Raw genomic sequence first — 21,729 nt, 5'->3', positions numbered from 1 at the left:
TTTCATTATGGTGCGTGTTTTAACTCATACAGAGAAATAAAAAACATCTGCACGCAACTGGACAGTCCTACAACCGATGAGAACCATTTTGTTGTAAACACATTCAACTCCATGGCGCTCAGATAACTACGCCGCCATCTCGCTTTCACTATTCTGTCTGTCACCACATAAAGCCCACCCAGACAGGCAGATCTTTGCCTGAGCAACATCTACTCCATGTGGGGCGACACCAGACCAACTTTACGCCACAAAAAACGTGGAGAGCAGGGGGTAGTCAGGCTGGCTTCCAGGCTACTAACTAGCAAAATGTTATTAAAACAATAAGAAAGAGAGAAAATTTACTACCTGAAAAGTTTTCATTCATAATGTTTGGTACAACATTATATTCACAAATTCTCAAAATAGCAAATGAAGCATTTTTTCACTCATTTTGAATAAACTCTTTGGCTTTCACTGAACAAAAATCCGACAATTGTGGTGAAGACTCAAATACTGACATCACAGGTGCCATCTTAGTTATGGCTTGAATCGGGACCAGAGTAACCAGTTTCGTTCCTTCCCATGTACCAACATGTGTCGTAATGACAATAAAGAATCCTTGAATCCTTGAATCCTTCAACCCTTAGCAAGTTAATCTTTAACAGCTGTATGCATGGCAAGCGCCTAGCAGCAGTGTGGTGACAAATTGTACCTATGACGGGTGAAAAAACCCATAGCCATGTGAAGTTAGTGGGTACCATGTTGAAGTGATCTCAACTTTGAGGCAACCCGATTGACCAGTGGAAGCAATGGATAAAATCAACTGACATATGTCATTTGAGTTCCCTAAAAGTCTATTGCAAGGACACACTGTCCAAGATTTTGGATTCCAACCAACAAATTTGCTACACTCGGTTGAACCCAGAGGTAGTGGCGGCGGCACTGACAGTATTTTCTTCTCAAATAGGGAGCAGTGACAGAAAGCTCTAGAGCTAGCTCTATCCATTCACTATCAACATTTTGGTGTTCTGCCTGTTTCACTCTTTGGAGCTGGGAAATAGGCAAGAGGGTTACCTAGGCAACCAGAGCTTGGAACGTCCACTAGCGACCAAGTGTCAAGTTGGTTGTGGATTTTACACCTGCTTCTCAGATGTGATTCAGCTGTGATTATATGATCAGCATAAATAGCGCTTGGCTAAAGTTTTATTTTTTAAAGTATTAGGTGTGATGGCTGATGGTTTATAGTGCTTTTAGTCTGTGAATTTTGAAAGGTAAGTTTTTTTCTTTTAAAGTTTTGAAATGTAAGTGATAGCCCTAACAACCCTCACCATAAGTTGGTGTTGTGCTTCAGTGCTACGTGTATTCATCGGCCAGTTCCTTAGGTATACCTGGTCAACTCCTCATTAACACAACTATCTAACCGGCCAATCACATGACAGCAGCTCGGTGCATTTAGGCATGTAGACGCGGTCGAGGCAATCAGCTGAAGTTCAGTCCAAGCCTCAGGATGCGGAAGAAAGGTAATTTAATTGACTTTGAACATGGCATGGTGGTTTGGTGCCAGGCGGACTGGTCTGAGTATTACAGAAACTGCTGATCTACTGGGATTTTAATGCAGAGCCATCCCTAGGGATTACAAAGAATGGCCTGAAAAAGAAAAAATATCCAGTGAGTGTCAGTTCAAGGGAAGGTTTCCAGCGCTCATTTGAGTCTACGCCACGAAGAATCGAGGCAGTTCTGAAGACAAAAGAGGGTCAAAGTTGGTATTAGCAAGTACTAATGGACTGGCCAAATGAGTGCATTGCTATACTGTCCTTTAAGATCACAGTCAAATTGCCATGAATAAATTTGTGCTTGTGGGGGGCCTTTAGCTATCTCAGTTCCCTGGGGCAGTTTTCCACTTTGCTCAGTTGGTAATCCACACCTTCATGCTTTTAGCAGCATGTATTTATATCTTTGATCTCTGATACCTCACGCTCCTCTTCTGCCCTGACAACTTATCACTGTAAAATGAATATTTGGACATTTTAAGCCATTATTACCAGCAATGATGAGATAACAAGGAATTAGGGAAGCAGATATTTGACAAAGGACTTAACCTTCAGCTATGTGGGAGAATCATACAGACTTGTGCAATGTGTTACCCAATAACTTGCTTTTCTCTGTTTATTTGCATACAAGAAGTCACAAGAGAGATCAAATGACATCTCGAATTAAAAATAAAAGGATAAGTTAAGGACATGATTACATATAAAATCATGTTTTCTGCTCATAAAGTTGATCTTTTCTGTCTTGTGTCTTTAGAGGACATTGGAGGAGGAGTTTCTGTCTGAGCCGGTGTCCTACATTTGAACTCAAACCAAGTGACATTTTTCATATTCAATACGTTCTGTCTCTCTCTGTTTAAACTGTCCACCACAGACAAGTCTGTATCTAAATTAAAGAGGGCATTTATCCTTTCAGCTCGACAGAAAGCCAGACTCTCCCAAACCGTGTCCCTTTTTTAATAGAAACGAAATCGCTCTGCAAACTGGGTAAATTTATTTCTACATTCATTTTTGTTTCAAAGTCAGTCTGATAGTTCTCTTCCTGGAGGTGTGCGTCTTTGTGCTCTCCGCCTGATGCCCCTGCATGCACAGTTGATATGGTTTATACGCTGGGATGCTAAAAGCAAGACGGCAACGTTTTGTTCTTGATCAGAAAACAAGCTTTTCTGCTTGTTCAAGCGTTTTTACCCATCGGCGAATACTCGGTTGGGAGTCAGAGAACTGAGATATCTACGCAAACATCCTGGACACGGTGTCCGACGCTCAACCTGTCAGGAGGATGGAACGTGTTCACTGAAAGCTGCAGTAATGCGGGTGGGGGGGGGATGTCGGCCGTGTGCTCCCCGAATCATTGTTCAAGAGGCGGCACAGCTCAGCCATCAAAGCTCCATCCAGGTGGAAATGATTGATGTGCAGGACATCGGTTAAACGTAGCACATTTAAAACATTTCCTGACACCCTGCGTGCTGTCTCCTTTGTTGATTCTTGTGTAAACTCGAGTCCATTAGAGGGAGGACACATTTTGTTTGCTTTGACAATTCATAAATTGAATTTTCCAACTCAACAATTCGTGTCCCGTTCAACATATTTGGAATTAATTAATGTGCAAATTTCATTAGAGGTACTGAAATCTTTCAGGTGATGGAAGAAGTCGTTAAATGGAGCCAAGTTAGCACCGGAGTTAGACATGTATTACATATTCATCATTCCAAGGTCACAGCTTTTCACTTATTCCCGTTCGCAAGTGCAGAGTTGGAATTAGCGCAGTGGGGCATGGCATTTACTTTGAGGCAAGCGCTGAATAGAGCCCTGTGTGATCACATCCAGTCACAGAACCCGGTGTAATTATAAAGGCTGAAGGAACATACTGTAGCTAAGAACTGCTGGAGTTCAGTCTGGCCAGAATAAAAAGCCGACAGTCAGTTACTGCATTAGAGCGAATCACTAAAGCTCGCCTCTCAAATCCCTCACCCAGGAATTGGCAAGAGCCTCATAATAAGCACTCGCTTTCTGAACAAAAGGCAGCGAAGATATAGGTGAGGTGTAGAACAAAACTGTCTGTTTTTTTAAACCTCCTGCGCGCTAATTGATGACCTAGATAGTGGAGGGAGACAGCGGTATAACTCACCGTTAAAGGAAAACATAGAGAGGGTGAGGAAAGCATCATTCCCCTTTTGTCTCCCTGACCATCTTCTGCTGCCGCTGCTGGAATTGTGTTTAGCCCATGTTAAGGTTGCCCCACTCTGATGGGTGTCTGTGCACAACGGGCCTTCACACAGCAATGCATATCATTTGTGTTTTTTATGAGTAAAAAGCGGTGCCCTTGTGAAGTCATCTAACCCGGGAAGCCTTTGATGGACGGCTGTGCGCTAGAGGTGGTCGAGTTCAGTGTTAACTCAAACAAGCACATTATGATAATTTAGCGCACTGAAAATTTGTATTCAGCTATTCCAACACGTGTAGGGAAATGTCCTGAACCGATACCAGAAGATAAATCAGTGGGCTATTGTGACGTGGATTACCACATAAATATGATAAATTGGTGCAATTGCCTGTGTGGGGACAAATATAATGGTGTTTTCTTCTTTTGTACACATCACATTTTTACTTGTGTTGGCTCATTTCAGACTTTTACACTGATTAGTTACACAACTGAGCAGTTTGAGTCTTCTGGACTGGGCTGTGGCCTGATAGGTTCTTTCAGTTTCTAGTTAGACGTTATTAGTTTACTAGTTATTTATTCTAATTTAAAGGGAAACCAAAAAAATTGTACACATGGCAAGACAATTTAATACTAAGGTGCTATTGTTCAGCCAGTGAAAAATGTAACATCCAATGGTACTGCTAAAATCACCCAAGTAAATGCTGCCTTGTGGGGAATATAAGAGCTTGACTTAGGGACTGGAAGTCCAAATGTCTTGCATGTCTTTATGTCTTACAGTTGCAATATTGAAGATGGCAGTTTTGTACTCTTTGTTGACCCCTGTGGCAATAAGTTGCAATTGCACCAGTGTTTTTGAATCACACTTGCCAGAAATCTGAACACTGGGAGTTTATCCATATCGAGTTCACAAAGTTCAGAATTGTGTACTTGAAAGTTTGGACTTGACAAGTCCAACTTTGAAGAACAGAGGGGAGGATGGGCAGTGAACTTGCTGACGCTTGTGAAATATGTTCTGGGATACCTTCCTGCAACAAATCTGGGCATTTGGACTGTACTTCTTTAAATGCTCATTTGGAATAGGACTTGGGCAGCAAGTGATGACGTTTCACGAGTCCAAACAAAGTACAAACTCGACCCAAACATACTGTAAAACCTCAGATGTCGCCTGTGTGACATCAAAGTTTAATATTAACTCCGCCCACTTATGTATCACTAAATTGGACTGGGAATGTCTCCACAGACACCTAATACCATGTACTGTAAATACAAAGATTTTTATATTATTTTATCAGTGGGTCATAAGCTCAATTGCCATGTCTTGACCTCACTTAGTGACAGACAGTGACACAACACAGATTTACCTAAATAAAAATCCTGTAGGTTGCCACTTTAATCGCATGGGATTCCATAGACCCCCTAATGTGCTGAAGGATGATGATGACTAAAGGTTTTCAACTAATGCGCACAAGATAATAACCTGTTTGCACAAATGATTCTCTTGTCTAATCAAGATGGATCTAACATTTTGTGGCAACAAGTGATTATGTTGCGTGATAAGATAATCAATTGTGAGAACAAAATATAGATCTTGTGCAAAGATCAGGACCTTGAGTGGCCTGCATGATTCTCACAGTTGACTTGTAAATTAAGACATGGCAACATGTTATTTGACAATATAGGCTTATTGCCAACGTCCCCGTGAGCACTGTTTAGGGTGAGTTGCCATATTCTTCCTCACTCACTGATAGTTCTAGTTTTAAAGCTCTCAGAAATAGTGTTCTTTTCTATTTTGTGACTGGTATCCTGGCGTGTTCTTTGGCCCAGTTTCAGCCTCTTAGGGAACTTTCATACCTTTTCGGTGGAAGTTGTTGGTGCTAACTGCCTGAGAAGAAGATTACTGGCACAAGTATGGGCTAACAAATATCACACAACTTCTTTGCAGGCATTGTACAACCATAATTATGAGAAGTAAGATACCAGCTTCATCATCATTTGATATCTGTGATCTCTCCGTTCTTCTCACTTCTGACACCGAACCTTGTTGCAATACCTTGTGAATTTAATTTTAATTTTATGCTAATATTTCAAGACGGAGAATCAGCCAAAGCATCTTCATGCAGTTTAAAACCACTGCCTATGAAAAGGTGACGCGCCAAGCCTCAGATAAGACATCTCAGAAATGCTTCCCAAGAGATCTTATCGAGAGACGGAACGGGGGAAACTGCAGATGTGTCTTCATTAGCTTCAGACGCCTGGTCGAGCCGCGTGTGACGGACATAAGAAAAGTCTTTGCTCTTTATCTCAAACACACAGATTCTGACTGATGCGCACTCTTTTCTCTCTGTTGCAGTTTAACTTTGTCGGCAAACTCCTCGGGCCACGCGGGAACTCGTTAAAGAGACTACAAGAGGACACTCTCACAAAGATGTCAATTCTCGGAAAAGGATCCATGAGAGACAAAGAAAAGGTAGCCCTCCAGCCAGTTTTTTAACCTCCATATCGTTTTGTCTTGCTCTGCTTCTGTTACTCTTTAACAAAGTTTGAAGTGAAGGCGGCTCAACCCTTGGAGTTATGGTGCCAAACTCCAGTGTAAATATAAATGTGACATGCTTTTTCATTCCATAAAACTCAGATTGTCTGATCAAATACATTGTTTAAAACGTTTATCTAAGATTTTCATCAGCAATTTGTCTGTCGAGTCGAAATCCTAGCATCTTTTCTCACTGAAAGGACTGATGTGAGAATTGTCATTAATGAAATTAAATGCTAAAAAATTAAGAACTGATTATTGTTTTCTTTATCAATTAATTTGTGCCCGTCACGAGTTTCTAAAGCCACTAAGTTGATGTTTAACTCTCTAAAACCACTGACCGTAAACAAATACGGATCAACCCTCTGATGTCACTCATATGTTTCCTTAAGGGCAGTTTTGAAGCTCAGAGAGGAGGTTACGGTGGCCGCCATCTTGGCATCACCAACTCAACCTATTTCCCAGTTAATTCAAAACCGGGTAAACTGGTGGAGTGTGAGTGGAGCTTAGGCGTGTGCTTGACACTTGAGCAGACAACAACCTGTGATGCCCCCCCACTTGTCACACAAAGGAGACACGTCCTAAATCATCTATAGCTTTAAGTGATGACTCGTTTAAAAAAATCACTCACCTTACAGTTGTCCTGAATCGGAAAATTTGTTCTAGAAACCGAAACATTTTATTCGTACCAGATTTTAAACGTTTCTGCCGTAAAGTTGAGCTTTTTAACTTCGAGGTCTATGGGGACTGAGTCAGCCTCAAGTGGCCACTCAAGGAACTGCAGTTTAGCCACTTTAGCATTAGCTTTATTTTTCTGCACCGTGGATTGCAGCACGTCTAAAGCACACAAAGGTACTTTTCCTATCCGTATTTTGAAATGCGTAGGCGCTGAATGGTTTCTTGTGATTCACTTAAATGGTGAATCATTATCAAAATTGCTTCTGATTAATTAGTTAATCATTCATCATTAAAATGCTTGTAATTATGAATTTTTTATTACCCGTAAAGTGCCCGTCATTATAACTTGTGGGAAAGTGGTCAAAATGTGTCGTTAGACTTATCTCACCCCGGTGACTCAGGTACAGAGCCTTTGATTGACAGGATTTGAGTCACATAGGCTCCATTAGAGATCAGCCAAAACAGCTAGAGGTTGAAAAGAAATTTCAAAAGTATATGGAAATGTGAATGATCCTGGGGATCACCAGACACAGCTGACATATTTCAAAGCCTGCGCTGTCTCATAGTAAACAAAACACACACAGTTAAACCGGAGAGTACACGAGACGTCACTCTGTCTAGATTTATGGTTTTGTTTTCATATAAAGTCACTCGAGGTGAGAAAAAAATAAAAATGTTCTCTGTAATGGTTTGAATGAAACGTAATGTAAAAAAAGGATGGAGTTTGTGAAGCGGTCCAGTCTGGTTTAATGACCTCCATCATCTGCGATCATGTCAGCACATAAAGAGAGGATATAAACGGCTCTAGCAGCGGATCTTTAGCAGCAGAATTGATTGCACTGTTTAGCTGGGAATAAATCCACTTCACTTGGCTCGTCTGTGTCTCTCCCCTCTCTCTGTTTGTCAGAGTTGATTTGTTGGTGGCGGTGATTCTCGCTATCATACAACACCTTCTTTTGATTACTGTGATCAATAGCGTTTGATGGTCGACTCCTCTCGAGAACCCGGGGAAGAGATCTGTCATGGAGATGTGCTGACCTAAGCAGCCCTCAGCTGTCTGCGCAAACCCACTGCGGGATTTATGACTGACAGCTTTCTGTCGACTTCCTCTTTTCTTTTTTTTTTCTTTTTTCTAGGGGAGGATGAGGGATACGCCCCCGCTACAAGACGAATCCTTCATGTTCAGCTTGTTGCTGACTTTCTAGTTTCAGGCCCAGGACATGTGTCATTGTAGTTTTCTGCACCTGTATGTGTCTCGTGTAGGTCATGCTGTCGAGCCACTGCAGAGCAAAAAAGAGAGACCCAAAGGCTTTTTCAAGACAAGTGAAAACAAAGCTGTCTTGTCTGTGCAGTAGCACCAAGTGAAGCCTTTCTGCTTTTAAGGGCATGTTTCTATTTATATTGATAAAAATACATGCTGTACTGCACTTCTGGGTTGCACGTGACTGACACAAAAAAGAGATTTGAAATAGAATATGCAGTTTTCACCAGTGGAATTCATTAGATGGGAATGTAATGAAACTGACTGTACATTCTCTAACGCATAGCAGAGACATCTCAAGCGCTGTTACAGCTGCACAAATATTTGCTGCTCCAGGACCTTGATCTTGCGCTGACAAGAACGTGAGCGCGGAGAGGTTGAAAGGCACCCAGCTGCCGGAGTCAGAGTCTCTCCCCGCCTGGTTATGGCACCTCGGTTGTCCTGCCGCTGTCAGAGCAGGATGATGTAAAGGCACCCGTGTTCGGCGCCCCGTTCTCGTTAGCTCCATGATTAACTCATCCATTTTCCTCCCCGGGACCTGTACTCCCTCTTTAATTTCCTGATAGACAAAACAATCCCGTTTTCTTTGTTTCGCTTTTAGTAAGTGCTGCGTCGGGTTTAATTCGCGAGCCGCCGCTCCATTTACCATTTGAAAATCTAGGGGATGAATTTAAATTATATTAACGACTATATGAAATACAGGAGATAAAATTGAAGTCCACAGTGTTTCGCAACAAATTACACATTTTATAGCACTTACAGGCTTACAAAGCAATAATCTATTGACATTTTCATTTGAATTAATCTATGTTTGACTGCTCCTCATACAGTAATGTCCAATTTAATGCTCGCTGTAAAATTTGAAAATGACCAAGGTGAATGAAACGTGCTGGATAAAAAGTCAGGGATAACCAAAACGTTACAGTTCATTTTGAGGGGAACACAGATATGTATATGGTGTTTTACACCATTAAAACTGATGTAATAAGAGCTGTTAAGTGAAAGCAGTCTTGGTTTGGGCTCGTGTAGTGTTAAAAATTTGATTGCATGCTGTGGTGAAATCCCATATGAGATCCCAAATGGGATAGCAAATTCTCTCAAGTAAATTTTAAACAGTCAAATAAAAGAATAATAACCAGAAAACAAAACAAACAGTACATCATCAAGAATAAATGTAGATGACATTTTCCACACATTATTGACTAAAATCCCTGATATGACCAAACAATCAAAAGGTATGAGATGGGCGTGTCTAGACTTGTCCTGATCAAATTTTTTTGCCCCCTTTATCATCATTCGTTTGTTATTGATTACCAGCGATCTCATTTGCGATCCAATCTTAAACAAACATAAATTTCCTCTCCTGGAGATTCACAAAGGCTTTTCTTATCTACCTTGTATTCTCTTATTATCTCTTATTAACTTTTCTCTTATTTTAATCACAGCATATTCTTATTTGCGATTATTCTTTTGTAGGTGGCAAATCACGTTGGTGGTATTAAATAACGATCACCTACTACCACTTGCCAAGTATATTTTAAGTAGCGACCAAACAGGAACAGACAATAGATCTCTGCCCGGGGATCTTAAGGTACGTGCTGGCCTGTATGGTGCTAAAAGGTCAGCCATGTAGCCCGGGGCACAGCCATGAAGAGCTTTAAAAGTAATCAATAAGACCTTAAAATCAATTCTAAAACATACAGGAAGCCAGTGGAGATCTGCTAAAACTGGAGTGATATGATCCCTTTTCCTTGTTCTTGTTAAAACCTTGGCTGGACTGTCTGACAAGTAAAGGCTGTTGAAGCATGTATAGTCTCTGTATAGTCTCTGTATATTTAAAAGATAAATTGGGCTGTATCTTGGAAATGATCCTCAGATGTTAAAAACAAGTTTGAACTCTCTTATAATATGCTAAAAGCATGTACAAAGAAAGTAAAATTGGTCCCAAAACCGACCCCTGAGGAACACCATATTTCATATTAAGCTAATTAAAGGTAGTTTGAACGTGTATGGTTCTTTTCTTTACCTGCTGAAGTGATTCTCACGCCTCATTTTCACCAGGACTTCCATGACAATGACGGAATAGACATTACTCTCTACAGGAAAAGGGGCGTGGGCAGCAGGGGCTCATTTGCATTTAAAGCTGCAGACACTGAAACGCTTCAATTTGAGTGGTAGAACGAACCATTTGTGCTGTCTTCAGATGAAATTTAAAAATACACATTTTGGGTGCATGTGAGGCTTAAACCCTTTTTGCATGGGATTAGTATTACCTGGGGATGTAATGTGATTTAGAAATGGGCCCCCTACCTGTGTCAATAGTGGCACATTTGCATAGGATTAGCAAACTCTGTGTTTTACTCAAATCTACTGACAGTATCCTTGATGATGTCAAGGCCTTTCTGCTCCCACTCCAATACACTTCACCTTTTGGTAGATTTACTTAAGTGGGGTTAATAATAAAAAATATATTTTAAATATTTAGAAAAGTAAAGCATGATAGGACAAGACAGTTCTGAACAGACAACGTACATGGTACTTTTTGACTCAGCTCACTTACCAATGAGATGAAGACATTAATGCATCAATAAATAAAATCAGAATGTCATCCATCTCATCATCCTTCAAGTTTGATCTCTTCTGATGGTTTTGAGGTAGTTTTTTTTTCTTTTTCTGTGCATGTGTCTCAATGCTGTGCAGCAACATTGTCTCGGCTTTGCACCCAAACTGCTTTCATTTATAATTGGACACACAGTAATAGAAACAAAACTCCTTGAAAAAACTGAGATCACACAGATGCTGATTTGCATGGACTAGTATTATCACAGAACCACTGTGCTTGGGGAAATGTGGTAGGTGATTTGTGGTGTATATTATTTTATTTTTTTCCAAATTATAGACATGACAGATTTGCATGGAACTGAGGCAATTACATGTAGTAGGGGGGCTACACATGGACATGAATCTTGTAATAAACAATGGTGCAACAGCTGAAAATGTTATTATACCGTGTAAATAGAGTGTAATTGATTGATTTTAGGTTTTGAATTTTCTGAATCTTGTAGGAGCCCATGCCGTGCTTTTGAATAAAATCTTCAACTCAGTTCTGAGCTAACTAGTAAATGAAGGTCAGTCCAGAGGTGGGATGTTCTTGCAGCTTGTAGATTGATTTCCTCAGTTGATCTAGAGGGAGACATGTTTGTCATGTTAAAAGAGGAAATCTGGTCTTTGTGTCTGTAAGACACTTTGGCTGTCAGAAATGCAGATGAACATGCCTGATAGAGCTGTGTAGTTTGTCACAGCGGTAGATGTCTGTCTTGCATTACACTACAATGCCTCACCTACTGTTATACACTCAGAATAATAGAATTTTACAGTGCCTGTTGTTAAATATTTCACTTGAATGTGAATTTCAATTTAACGCTTCAAGCTCGACATTATTCCTTACCGCTAAGCTCCAGATGCAGGAGCTCCTCCGTCCGGGGCGCCGTGGCCCTCTGTTTCCAGGGTGAACGGCTTTTCATAAGCTGATTTGCAGAGGAAAAAAAAAAAAAAAATGCAAACAGAAGAAAGATGCTGCCAATAGATATGAAAAACAGACAGCTGTAATCTCCTGCTGCGGGCTGCCTAGCTGCTATAGGACCGGATCAGGGGCGCTTCTTATCAGTGCTGAGAGAAAGGCCTTCCCGTGGATGAAACCTGCTGCAATATCATATGCAAATCATGTGGTCATACATCCAGACTGGCTTAATACCAAATGAGATATCCGCTAGGTGGATCAGTGACACATGTTAAATAGGCTGTGTAGATGGTAAAAAAAAAAAATGCAGTTCTTAGATTGGAAGTCCTCAGGTGACAGTGTGGCTGCATTTTTAGTTAAAAGCACACAATAATGATTACTTTTTATATATTTTGTTTCATGCAAATAGACCCAAGGAATACATGAAAGGGAAGAGGAGAGGCAGCTGAAGAAGCAGTTGTCTTTTTCCAACACCCTACTCACACTCCCTGCTCCACACCGGCAGCTCCGGCAGCTCTGGTGCTATGCGCAAAGGAGTCCTCCGCTCGTAAAGCACAGATTTATGGGGGGAATTAACATATCATTAACATACCACAGGCACTCTTAAAAGAAGGTTATTTATAATTAGGTGACATCAGAGACACGGGTTTGCAAGATGCTTGAGAGGGAGAAGGGGAACAGGAAGGTTCTGTCATTGGAAAAGGCCCTAGAGAAGATTTTTTTTTGTTTGCCTTTTCTTTTTTTTTTTTTTGCTGAAACTGGGACGCCAAACCTGTTGTTTCCTTTGTGTGATGTGGTGGGAGACATATGGGTTGTTGTTTTTTTTTTTTTTTTTGCTATTCTATTTCTCGCCATCAATAACATTATACTGGCCTGCTTCTGTCTGGCCTGAATGGCCTGTGCAGCCCCTTTCTGTTTACATGGTACACTTTCCTGTCGCAGCCTAAATGCACCGAGCCTCTGCAGGGTAGACCGAGAGGAGATTTGCCCCGCACGTAAGCCACTGAAAAAAAAAAAATTGTTGTTGTTGTAGATTGCAGTGTTATTTAAAAAGCTAAGGACATCGTGTGAAATCAAGTCTGAGACAGCAGTTGGTTTGAGCAGACATTACTGCCGCATGTCTGACCTGGCAAGCTGACCGACATCTTGCAGCCGTTAAATATTTAGTGTATTAATAAAGACACTATTTGAAAAGACGGATCCGTTCTGTATCCTATAACTTCATATATACAGTAGCTAATTTGGAGTAGCGATTACAACGCAGTTTGAAGTAAAATGTACCCTGTGCCTCAGTGGCTGTGTTCTCCACTTTGGTCCATACTGGATGAACACCTGCAACCCCCAGGATGAATCCTAGTGACCTTGATGATCCCCTGACTTTTCCTTTTAGCATGTGTTTAATTTTGACCAAAATGTCTATCTTTTCATCTAGTGCCACGTGCATATAAAAGTTACTCTGGATTAAAAAAAAAAAAATAATTAAAAATATAATTGATCTCTTTTTATCTCAGCTGAGATACACACATCTATTTTTATCTCCTTACACACTCTCGCTAACAGTCGGTGAACGCCGTGAAAAAGGCAACCAGGTGTCTTTGCCAAGTGTTTTGTATACACCTAACAGCGCGTGGGAAATGGGACATGAACCTCAGTATCTGTAATTAAATCCTGCACATCCGTATATCAGTTAAAAACTTCTTGTGACGGGCTCAGACCGGCTGTTACACTCAGTGAGCGCTCTGACCACACCCGCCAGTGAAACGAGTTTTGATCTCAACTCCGAAACTGTTACGGTCCACGATGGGATATAAACCCCTTCCAAGGTGGATACAGTACTAGAAATTATACTACTGTAAGACTTTTATTTAATAGCATGATTCATTTGTGTAATTTACAGTACCATAATGATTAATTAATGTGGTTTATTTCATTTAATTCTCAGGCATTCGTGTTCACAGATGAGAAAAGACTTCTGTGTTTTGGTTTCGGGGGGAAAGCAAGAGTGGGATCTGGCATCTGGGCTGGAGACCGGGAGCTGGAGTGTTGTTGTTGTTGTGCGTGGGTCCTTACTAAAAGTAACGAGAAGGAGCTCCAGTGTCTGCGTGTTCTTTAAGAGTACACTCTAATACACCCACGTCGCTTACACACCAAGAGGTCAGAAGTTTACTATGAATATCTACACTAGTCCAGAGTTTCCCACAGGATTTTGTAAGACTATGACCAGTGGGGCATGGCACTTGGGGCTTGGGTGAAGCCGTGAATACCCTGGGATGTGAACATTCATTCATTCATTCATTCATCTTCAGTAACCGCTTGTTCCTGTTAAGGGTCGCGGGGTCTGCTGGAGCCTATCCCAGCTGGCATCGGGTGAGAGGCAGGGTACACCCTGGACAGGTCGCCAGTCTATCACAGGGCCAACACACAGACAGACAACCATTCACACTCACATTCACACCTAAGGCCAGTTTAGAATCACCAATTAACCCAACCAGCATGTCTTTGGACGGTGGGAGGAAGCCGGAGTACCCGGAGAGAACCCACGCAGACACAGGGAGAACATGCAAACTCTTCACAGAAAGGCCCAGTCAGCCTGTGAACATGTCTGACTCAAAAACTGGAGATAAATGTCATGTCAGACACAGTTCACAATCCCTTACCAAGCTAAAAGCTAACTACTAAACAACAATGAAATTGTATTCTTGCTAATCGATACTCTGCGTTACTTACCTATCCTATCCTGCAGGTTATTCATCAGGTTCAATTCTGACAGTGCAGAGTGAGCTTGTACCCGGGTGGCGGGGGTCTTTAGGGAGTGGAGGGGGGAAGCAATAGGGTCCTTACGGGACTATGGCAGGGCAAATTAGACTACGGCAGCCCAGAGGTAATGATGAAACACTGCAGTCCATCTGCATGACACGAGAATGGGATTCATTCCCTGAGTGTCAGTCCATTGTGTCGATGTCAAAATATGCCATTGATTGTGTTGACTTTCTGGCAGTACAAAAGAACAGGTAAGCAGGGTTAAGCCTCGGGATACTGTGGAAATTCAGCTGGTGGATTGCAGTTTCAAACCATACTTGTGGACTTGTGGGCATCTGCAGAGCAATTGTAAGCCAACTGGGACATTTGGAGCTAGATAAACTTTTTTGTTGTTATTAGTTTTCGCATGCTATTTTAAAGGTTTTAATCCCTATTTGGTTTTTGACTCTTCTCTTGCTAGGAAACACTTGCCGGTCCAGTGCAATGTTCCACTGGTCAAGGGTTGTGTTTTTTCAAGGATGCATGATTTGAATGTCTGGATTTAGTTAATTTGCAGAACCAGCAGGATGTGGCTGACATGGATACAACTATGTAACAATAATCCACCAAAGCTCAATAGTGTAATTTACCTGGGTACCTGGGCACCTGACAGGTGCTTTAAATCCAAAAACTAAGGGAAACATAAATACTTAAACCAGGTCTTTTTCCTAAAACCACTACTTATTTTATTTATTTTTTCATACAGGACAATAGTGTTGTCTCAGAAAAATCTATACTTTAACCTGTCAAGTAAAACTGAAAACTTCCCATTTCTCCCAGAGTCGGTTAATTTATTTTAACGAGGTTACAGCAATCACACAGGCGAGCTAAACTTCGACAAAGAGAGCAGACATTATAGAGAAGAATCCGCGCTTGTGCACCGCACATCATTTGTTACGAGGACAGGCAGCTGCGTGCGGACGAAGGCAATCAGTTAAATGTGACAGCCGTGGTTGAAGAGATTGTAAGGAATGCCTGTTCGCGGGAAGTTTACAACGGCCCCGCGTAAATATTTTCTGTCTGTGGTTTTTGTAGCTCTGCAGCACCGGAGCATCAAACCTCATTATGGTAACAGTTATGGAAAAACTCCCCGCAGTAAATCCTTGTCGAAATACAAAAGAATAAGATAAATGCTCCTCACTGTGACAGCTAACTCACGCTCGTTCCCCAGGCAAAAGATATACAATAACAAACCTTTTTTTCTTTTCCTTTTTTTTTTTTTTTCTTTTTTAACATGTCAGGAAGAAGAGCTACGGCAGAGCGGCGAGGCCAAATACCACCACCTGAACGAAGACCTGCACGTCCTCATCGAGGTGTTCGCCCCGCCGGCTGAGGCCTACGCCAGGATGGGTCACGCTCTGGAGGAGATCAAGAAGTTTCTCATACCAGTACGTTCCCCCCCTTCTCTCTCCCCACATGCGCTTCCTGCGGCTTTTTTTTTTTTTTGTTTCCTCCTCCCGAACATCCGTTCAGCTGCTCTCTGGCCCGGGCCAGCTCATTTTCAACCTGTCCGCCGTGAAGCGAGCAGCAGCCACTCTCTCCCTCGCTGCATCTCTCTTTGTCTGCATCCTGCACTCTGCTGTAATTCCGTCAGGGCCGCTGAAATGTGTGTTTAAGTCGGGTCTGCGTGATCCTGAGTGGGTATAAGAGGGATAAAAGAGCACAGGGGGGGGATCTCTCTGCATGGGCCAAACCCCCCTTGGCGGCGGCAGCAGCAGCATGCAACATGGAGCTTATTTACTCTTCCTCCATTTATTATGGATGATCTCTCCAATGCTCAGAGCTACGATGATCTACATCTCACCATTAATTATCAGCAGAACCCTCTAACAAACCCCTTCTCTGTTCACCTCGCCTCACTGTCGCCCTAAATCATATTTATTGACAGAGCTTGGACACGTGACAATCATATCAGTCATTTTATGATTAGGGACCCACTTCCATATTAATTATGTGTTTTAATTTAGCGGCTAAGAAAAACCCCAAACAACTGCGTGAGTAGATAAAGGGCGAACAGGGTCCCGAGGATTTATCAGCGGGAGATCTAAAATGTTTTGCTGCCTCAGGAACAGCGGTCACAGCACTACTGTAAAGTACATTAATTAGATATTCCCGGGGCTGTAGCCCTGGAGATAAAGGACGTAATTTAATACAGTGTAATTGAAAGCGAGTCTATTGCCGTCCGCGTGTGTCGGTGTGTGTGTGTGTGCGCGCGCGTGAACGTGATGCCTCTCTCTGTGTGCAGGATTACAATGATGAGATCAGACAGGCCCAGCTGCAGGAGCTCACGTACCTGAACGGCGGCTCGGAGGACGCCAAGGTGCCGTCGGTGAGGGGCAAGTCAGTCGCCCGTGGAAGAGGGACACCTGTTCCAGGGCCTCCCAGGTAACCTGTTTCTTTTAATGTGTGTGTGTGTGTGTGTGTGTGTGTGAGAGGGATGTCACGCACTTTGGTCCAGCTGGGGAATGAGTGTTATTTACAGTAAAGAAGCTACTGGGACGGCTTTTTATTCTTCTGTAAACGGATGTGTACTGTATCCAGTTGCGTTTTCACAATTAATAGTGTCATTTAGAGCTATATTCACGACTGCCTGCGTCTGAGTCCTCCATAAAGATGACATGCAGTGCTATACACGTTACGACGTCCAGGTCTGTATTTTTATTAAGGGGCTCTTGACAGTTTGTGGGCATACATTTATGACTGATCTGACATCAGTTTCATGGAGGAATTTCATGTTCATTTTCTTTTACATTTATTTAATTCAAGTTTTGGAACATTGACCATGCATGACTTGTAAGACTTCTGACACCTTATCTTTATGTAACGCATTCTACGCTCTCTTTAAATGAAATGAAAAGTTCTATTGTTAATGCAACAGGAGACCTGTTAAGGAAACCTTCAGCTCAAAAGAGCCTCATATGTTGGCTGATAATTACTGCTCGATTTTCTTTCGCAGGATCACTTAATAGTGTCGACATTATTGCTTTTTTTCCCCTTTTCAAACTCTGACGCGGTGCAGATCTCAGGATGTGGTTGCATATCCGATTCCGCTGAAGTTTACGTCAAAGTTAAAATCGCGCTTCCAGCCTCAGCCTTCTCTGAGACTCCTCTGAATCTCGTTGTGCCGTTTTCTCTCCCGGCTTACACAGGCAGAGGATTTTTTTCTCTGCTAAGCTGACCGACGCAAATTGTGCGACCTTAGCAGATCCAACAGAATACACAATCGGTAAGCCGAGAGATACGTGTTGCAGAAATAACACAGGCGGAGCCAAAGCCAAGGCCGAAGATCCACCACGCAAGCCTCAGTAAATCCATGTTTGTTTTCCTTGAGGTAAACCTTTAAAAGCTGAGCAGGACCTCTTAGATAGGAGGTTAAATAATTGTCCGACTGCAGTTTCATGCTCCCCATCAACAAATAATGTTGTTCTCTTTAAACAGTTTTCACATTACCCCTACCCTTACCATGTAGTGTTGTCCACACAGTCTTGACAAAACTAATTTGAAGTCAAATGGATCATTTTGGAAATCACCCAGGAGCAGTCCATGCTGTCATTTAATACATGTTGGAATCAGAAGTTATTTAAAACGATTCCAACAGTACATGGCAGTAAAATAAAAGAGCACACCAGAAGAAGGCTTCCTTTTTAATGTGACAGGTTGTCTCTCCCTCTCTGTGGAAGCCGTTTCTCATATTATATGAGAGTGAATGGCAGCAAATAGCTTCTTCTGAAGGCAGAAAAATGAGCTCTGGTGTTTCTAGCTATGCTGACTGTGTGCAGACCTCAGCAGGAATTACAAAGGAGAGGGAGAAACCACAGATGATTGGCGTAAACCTAAGATCCGAGGCGCCGCTGCTTTATCATTTAAAGTTGCGCCGCGGAACTTTGCACGGGGCTGGGTGTCCTCGTAATTTCCAGGCCGTTTTTCTCGAGCTGGACAAGAGAGGAGGAAAATCTGGAGCTGGTAGGTTGGGTTTTCTCTGAACGGAGCTGTCAATAAAGCTGAGTCAATCAGAGGGACCATTTCACTCACTCTCCTCTCTTCTGTCAGTGATCACCTCACATATTCATTATCCCTCCTCTCTGTTCATATCTGCTGTCCAATCTTAAAAATGCAAGCTTAAATAAACTGAAGCAGCCAGGAACTGATGAGTGAATTCAATTTTACCTTCAAAAAGTGAAGAAAATCTGTAGATCAGGTTCAAAAATAAATTGTAAGGTGAGCCATATGCTATTTTTTTTTTTTTCAGGCGCAATCTTGCCCTCCAGATCACGAGTTTGAGAGTTAAGATTAAGATTTCAGACCTGGAGGTTGAGGTAACAGCAACACAATCTCTTTCTGTGCAGTAAACATTCACTATGTTCAGATACTTTGTCGGAAGTACAACAGAACCAGACAGACGGACAGACAGAGTTACCTGGTTTAATAAAGAACCCGTCAATAATTGGATTCCGTCGTGCCTCGGGCAACTGCGGTCTGATTTCAAGATAACACAAGGAGGAGTTCGCAATGAGTAGTTTTACACACAAGAGCTGCAGACGGTAAAGTTAGTGGTCTGGAGCCTGTAACTCGCAGCTTATCTGTGACCGCTATATTGAAACCCCATCCACCGTTATCAAATGCCAAAATGGTCAAGTTTTATCTTGTGGACGCTTTGTGTCTTTTGGGTTTCCTGTGACCGCTTCACAAAAGTGAACTCCCTGTATTGAATTTGGAAATGTAAAGCAGCAGGGGCAGCGGCAGCAGGAAGTGTTTGGTCGGCAGTCATTTAATACAGCTGTAGCGGGGTGAGGTCATTGTTGGAATAAGTTTGTGAATTTAACTTTGTGTCCCATGCCATCTCATCGTCTCACTCGCATCCCTTCGAACAAAAGATGACAAATTATCCAGCGCAGAGGACTATAAATACAATTAGAATCTAAATCACGCTGTGGAAACAGTGGAATTCTGACGCTTTTTAGTACAAAAAGAGGCAGTATATCGGCAGTTCAGTTCACCTTTTCCCTAGCTTGCCACGCGAGACTGTTAGAATTGCAGCAAGCTGTTGAACGTCTAGAAATACCTAATGGCACGATAACAAATAGCTCCAGTTCTTGCGTACCTGTGTTGCATGAAGCCCCGGTCGAGCCAGAACTGGACAAGCGCCAGAACGAAAGAGTTTGGTGTAAACAAACATAATGTTTCAGATTTCATTTCAGCAACAACTCACACTACTGCCTGCCGACTCTGAGAGTGCTACGGTTACACACAGATAATCTGTACAGATATAAACATTCACCTTCTATCACCAAAGTAAAACTGAAACTACTAGTATGATGTAAAGTATTGTAATAAACATTTTTTTTTTCTCCATTGATTCCTTACACTTAATACCTCTGTTGAATGATTCCAAAGTAATATGAATGGTCTGGTTGCACCACCTGGACGTAAAGAAATGAAAGATCCCAAACTGATCAAGGCCCCTCCCCTCAACCCATAGGACCCAAAGGCCCCCACTAACAACATTGTGCTGCCAGACCCCACAGAACACCCTCAGAAGGCCCATGTCCACTCTCTGATGAGTCACAGGGAGACCTACATAATATTAGGAAGGTGGTCATAATGTTATGCCTTACAAGGCCGTATATACACGGTCAGAGAGCTGTCTCTCTTCACACAATCTTGTCAGTGTGCTCTCAGTTCAGCTGGGTGCATCACAGACGGACTCATACCTCCACACCACCACATTAGTTGCTTTCGTGTCTGCACTGCGCACAACCTTGCTGACGCAAAACCTCACACTAAGCTGGTTGAGTTCCCTTTTGCACCGTTGTATGAACGCTTTTATTTTCACTGTGAAAACTGTACTAGACGTATCCCTGACACCTGCCTCTGACTAGGTGTGAGATTCAGATGTAGCGTTACACCTAGATGGTTCAACAGGTATTCATTCATTCATAATTCGCCGGGCGTTTTTCACCCAGCTCCTTCTGCATCTTTATGACTGGGTGTAGAGCCAGCTGGTGCAACCCACCACAGGTCATTTATATGAAGAGGGAACTCCTAAGGCAGATCTCAAATTCAATGAACTACCTGCCCTGATTCAGCTGCTCGTAGGAGACGCAAATTCCTGCAAATATCTCAACCCCAGTGTTGTTAAGATGAACACATTGTGTGCAATTAAATAGGTTAGACCAGTGAGCAAGCACCTTTATAAGCTGACCAACTCTAGTAAGCAGCCATAAATATTAGCAAAGCAGAGCCGCATTAACATAAAGGCCTGTATATTCCATTAATCTCCAGTAGATGCTTACACTAATCCCAGCTCCTCTGAGACCTCACGAGACTGCAAATAGAAATACTCATGGCCATTAGAAGACTTTAACGCCGTCCGCGTCAAAACCGTACTTTTTAAAAAAAAAAAAAAAGGTTGTGTTGTTTGCTCTTTGTGTTTATAAAAGAAAACACACTTCTTTCATCAGATTTCCAGATAAACAAGGTCACAGAGAGAGGGGGTTTGTCTTGCTCTGAGTCAGAATATAATTGGCTGCGTTCTAAGTGACGCTGTAATTAGCATTTACCGTGCCTAATTCGAGTGTGATAAGACCGAAGCCCCACAGGCTCCTACACAGGAAGAAGCATGCAGTTATGTACGTATTCACCCTCGCATACGTTCCATTTTGATCAATACCGCCGCTCTGAATGGAGACTTAGTAACCGCCGTTCCTCTTTGACTTAAACTGGAGTTTAAAGAGAATCCCTGCTCTTAAAAAAAAAAAAAGGAATTGACTGTCTGCAATCAACTTGTCTCCGCTTGAAGGCGGTCCAGTTTCTATCAAGTAAACACCCCCCGCTGCCCCCGGTAGTCGGACAATTAGATTTTTATTTTTTTTCCCTCTTCCTGCCCCAATTCTATGATGCTTTTCCACAGAAACACGGAAAAGCTGCTGAGATGGAAGGCGTAAAAAGAAAATTACCTGGAAAGGAAGCTTGGAGGTTGTTCGGCCGCTCCTTCAAATCAGTTAACTGCTTTTAGGAGAAAGCTCAGTGGCTGTAAAAAGCTCACGCAACACCGTACCAAACCACAAGGTCACTCTGCCCATGATTTCCAGCGGAGCGGCTTAAATTTGCTTCCGTCTTGATGACATCGCAGGTTAGGCTCCATCTTCTCTGTTAATTCCTTTCTAGACGACTGTACACAGCAGCGCCTCTCACTCTGTCGCTGCAGAGCTTTGTGAAGGATATGTATGTATTAACAGAAATTCATCAGAC

The 21,729-nt window shown here is 42.3% G+C and overlaps 1 protein-coding gene across 1 annotated transcript in view; it reads left to right on the top strand.

Moving 5' to 3' along the window:
* The window catches only part of khdrbs3 (KH domain containing, RNA binding, signal transduction associated 3), a 107,124-nt gene that overhangs the window by 56,950 nt on the left and 28,445 nt on the right, over positions 1-21,729 (top strand). Inside the window, exons 3-5 of the mRNA XM_084563024.1 lie at positions 6,041-6,157; positions 15,720-15,866; positions 16,724-16,863. Coding sequence (XP_084419150.1) covers positions 6,041-6,157; positions 15,720-15,866; positions 16,724-16,863 — 404 coding nt within the window. The remainder of the gene's footprint in view (positions 1-6,040; positions 6,158-15,719; positions 15,867-16,723; positions 16,864-21,729) is intronic.

Source organism: Chelon labrosus (genome assembly GCF_963514085.1).
Source record: "Chelon labrosus genome assembly, chromosome: 16".
Classification (NCBI taxonomy): Eukaryota; Metazoa; Chordata; class Actinopteri; order Mugiliformes; family Mugilidae; genus Chelon; species Chelon labrosus.
This window is presented reverse-complemented; position numbering and strand designations above follow the sequence as displayed.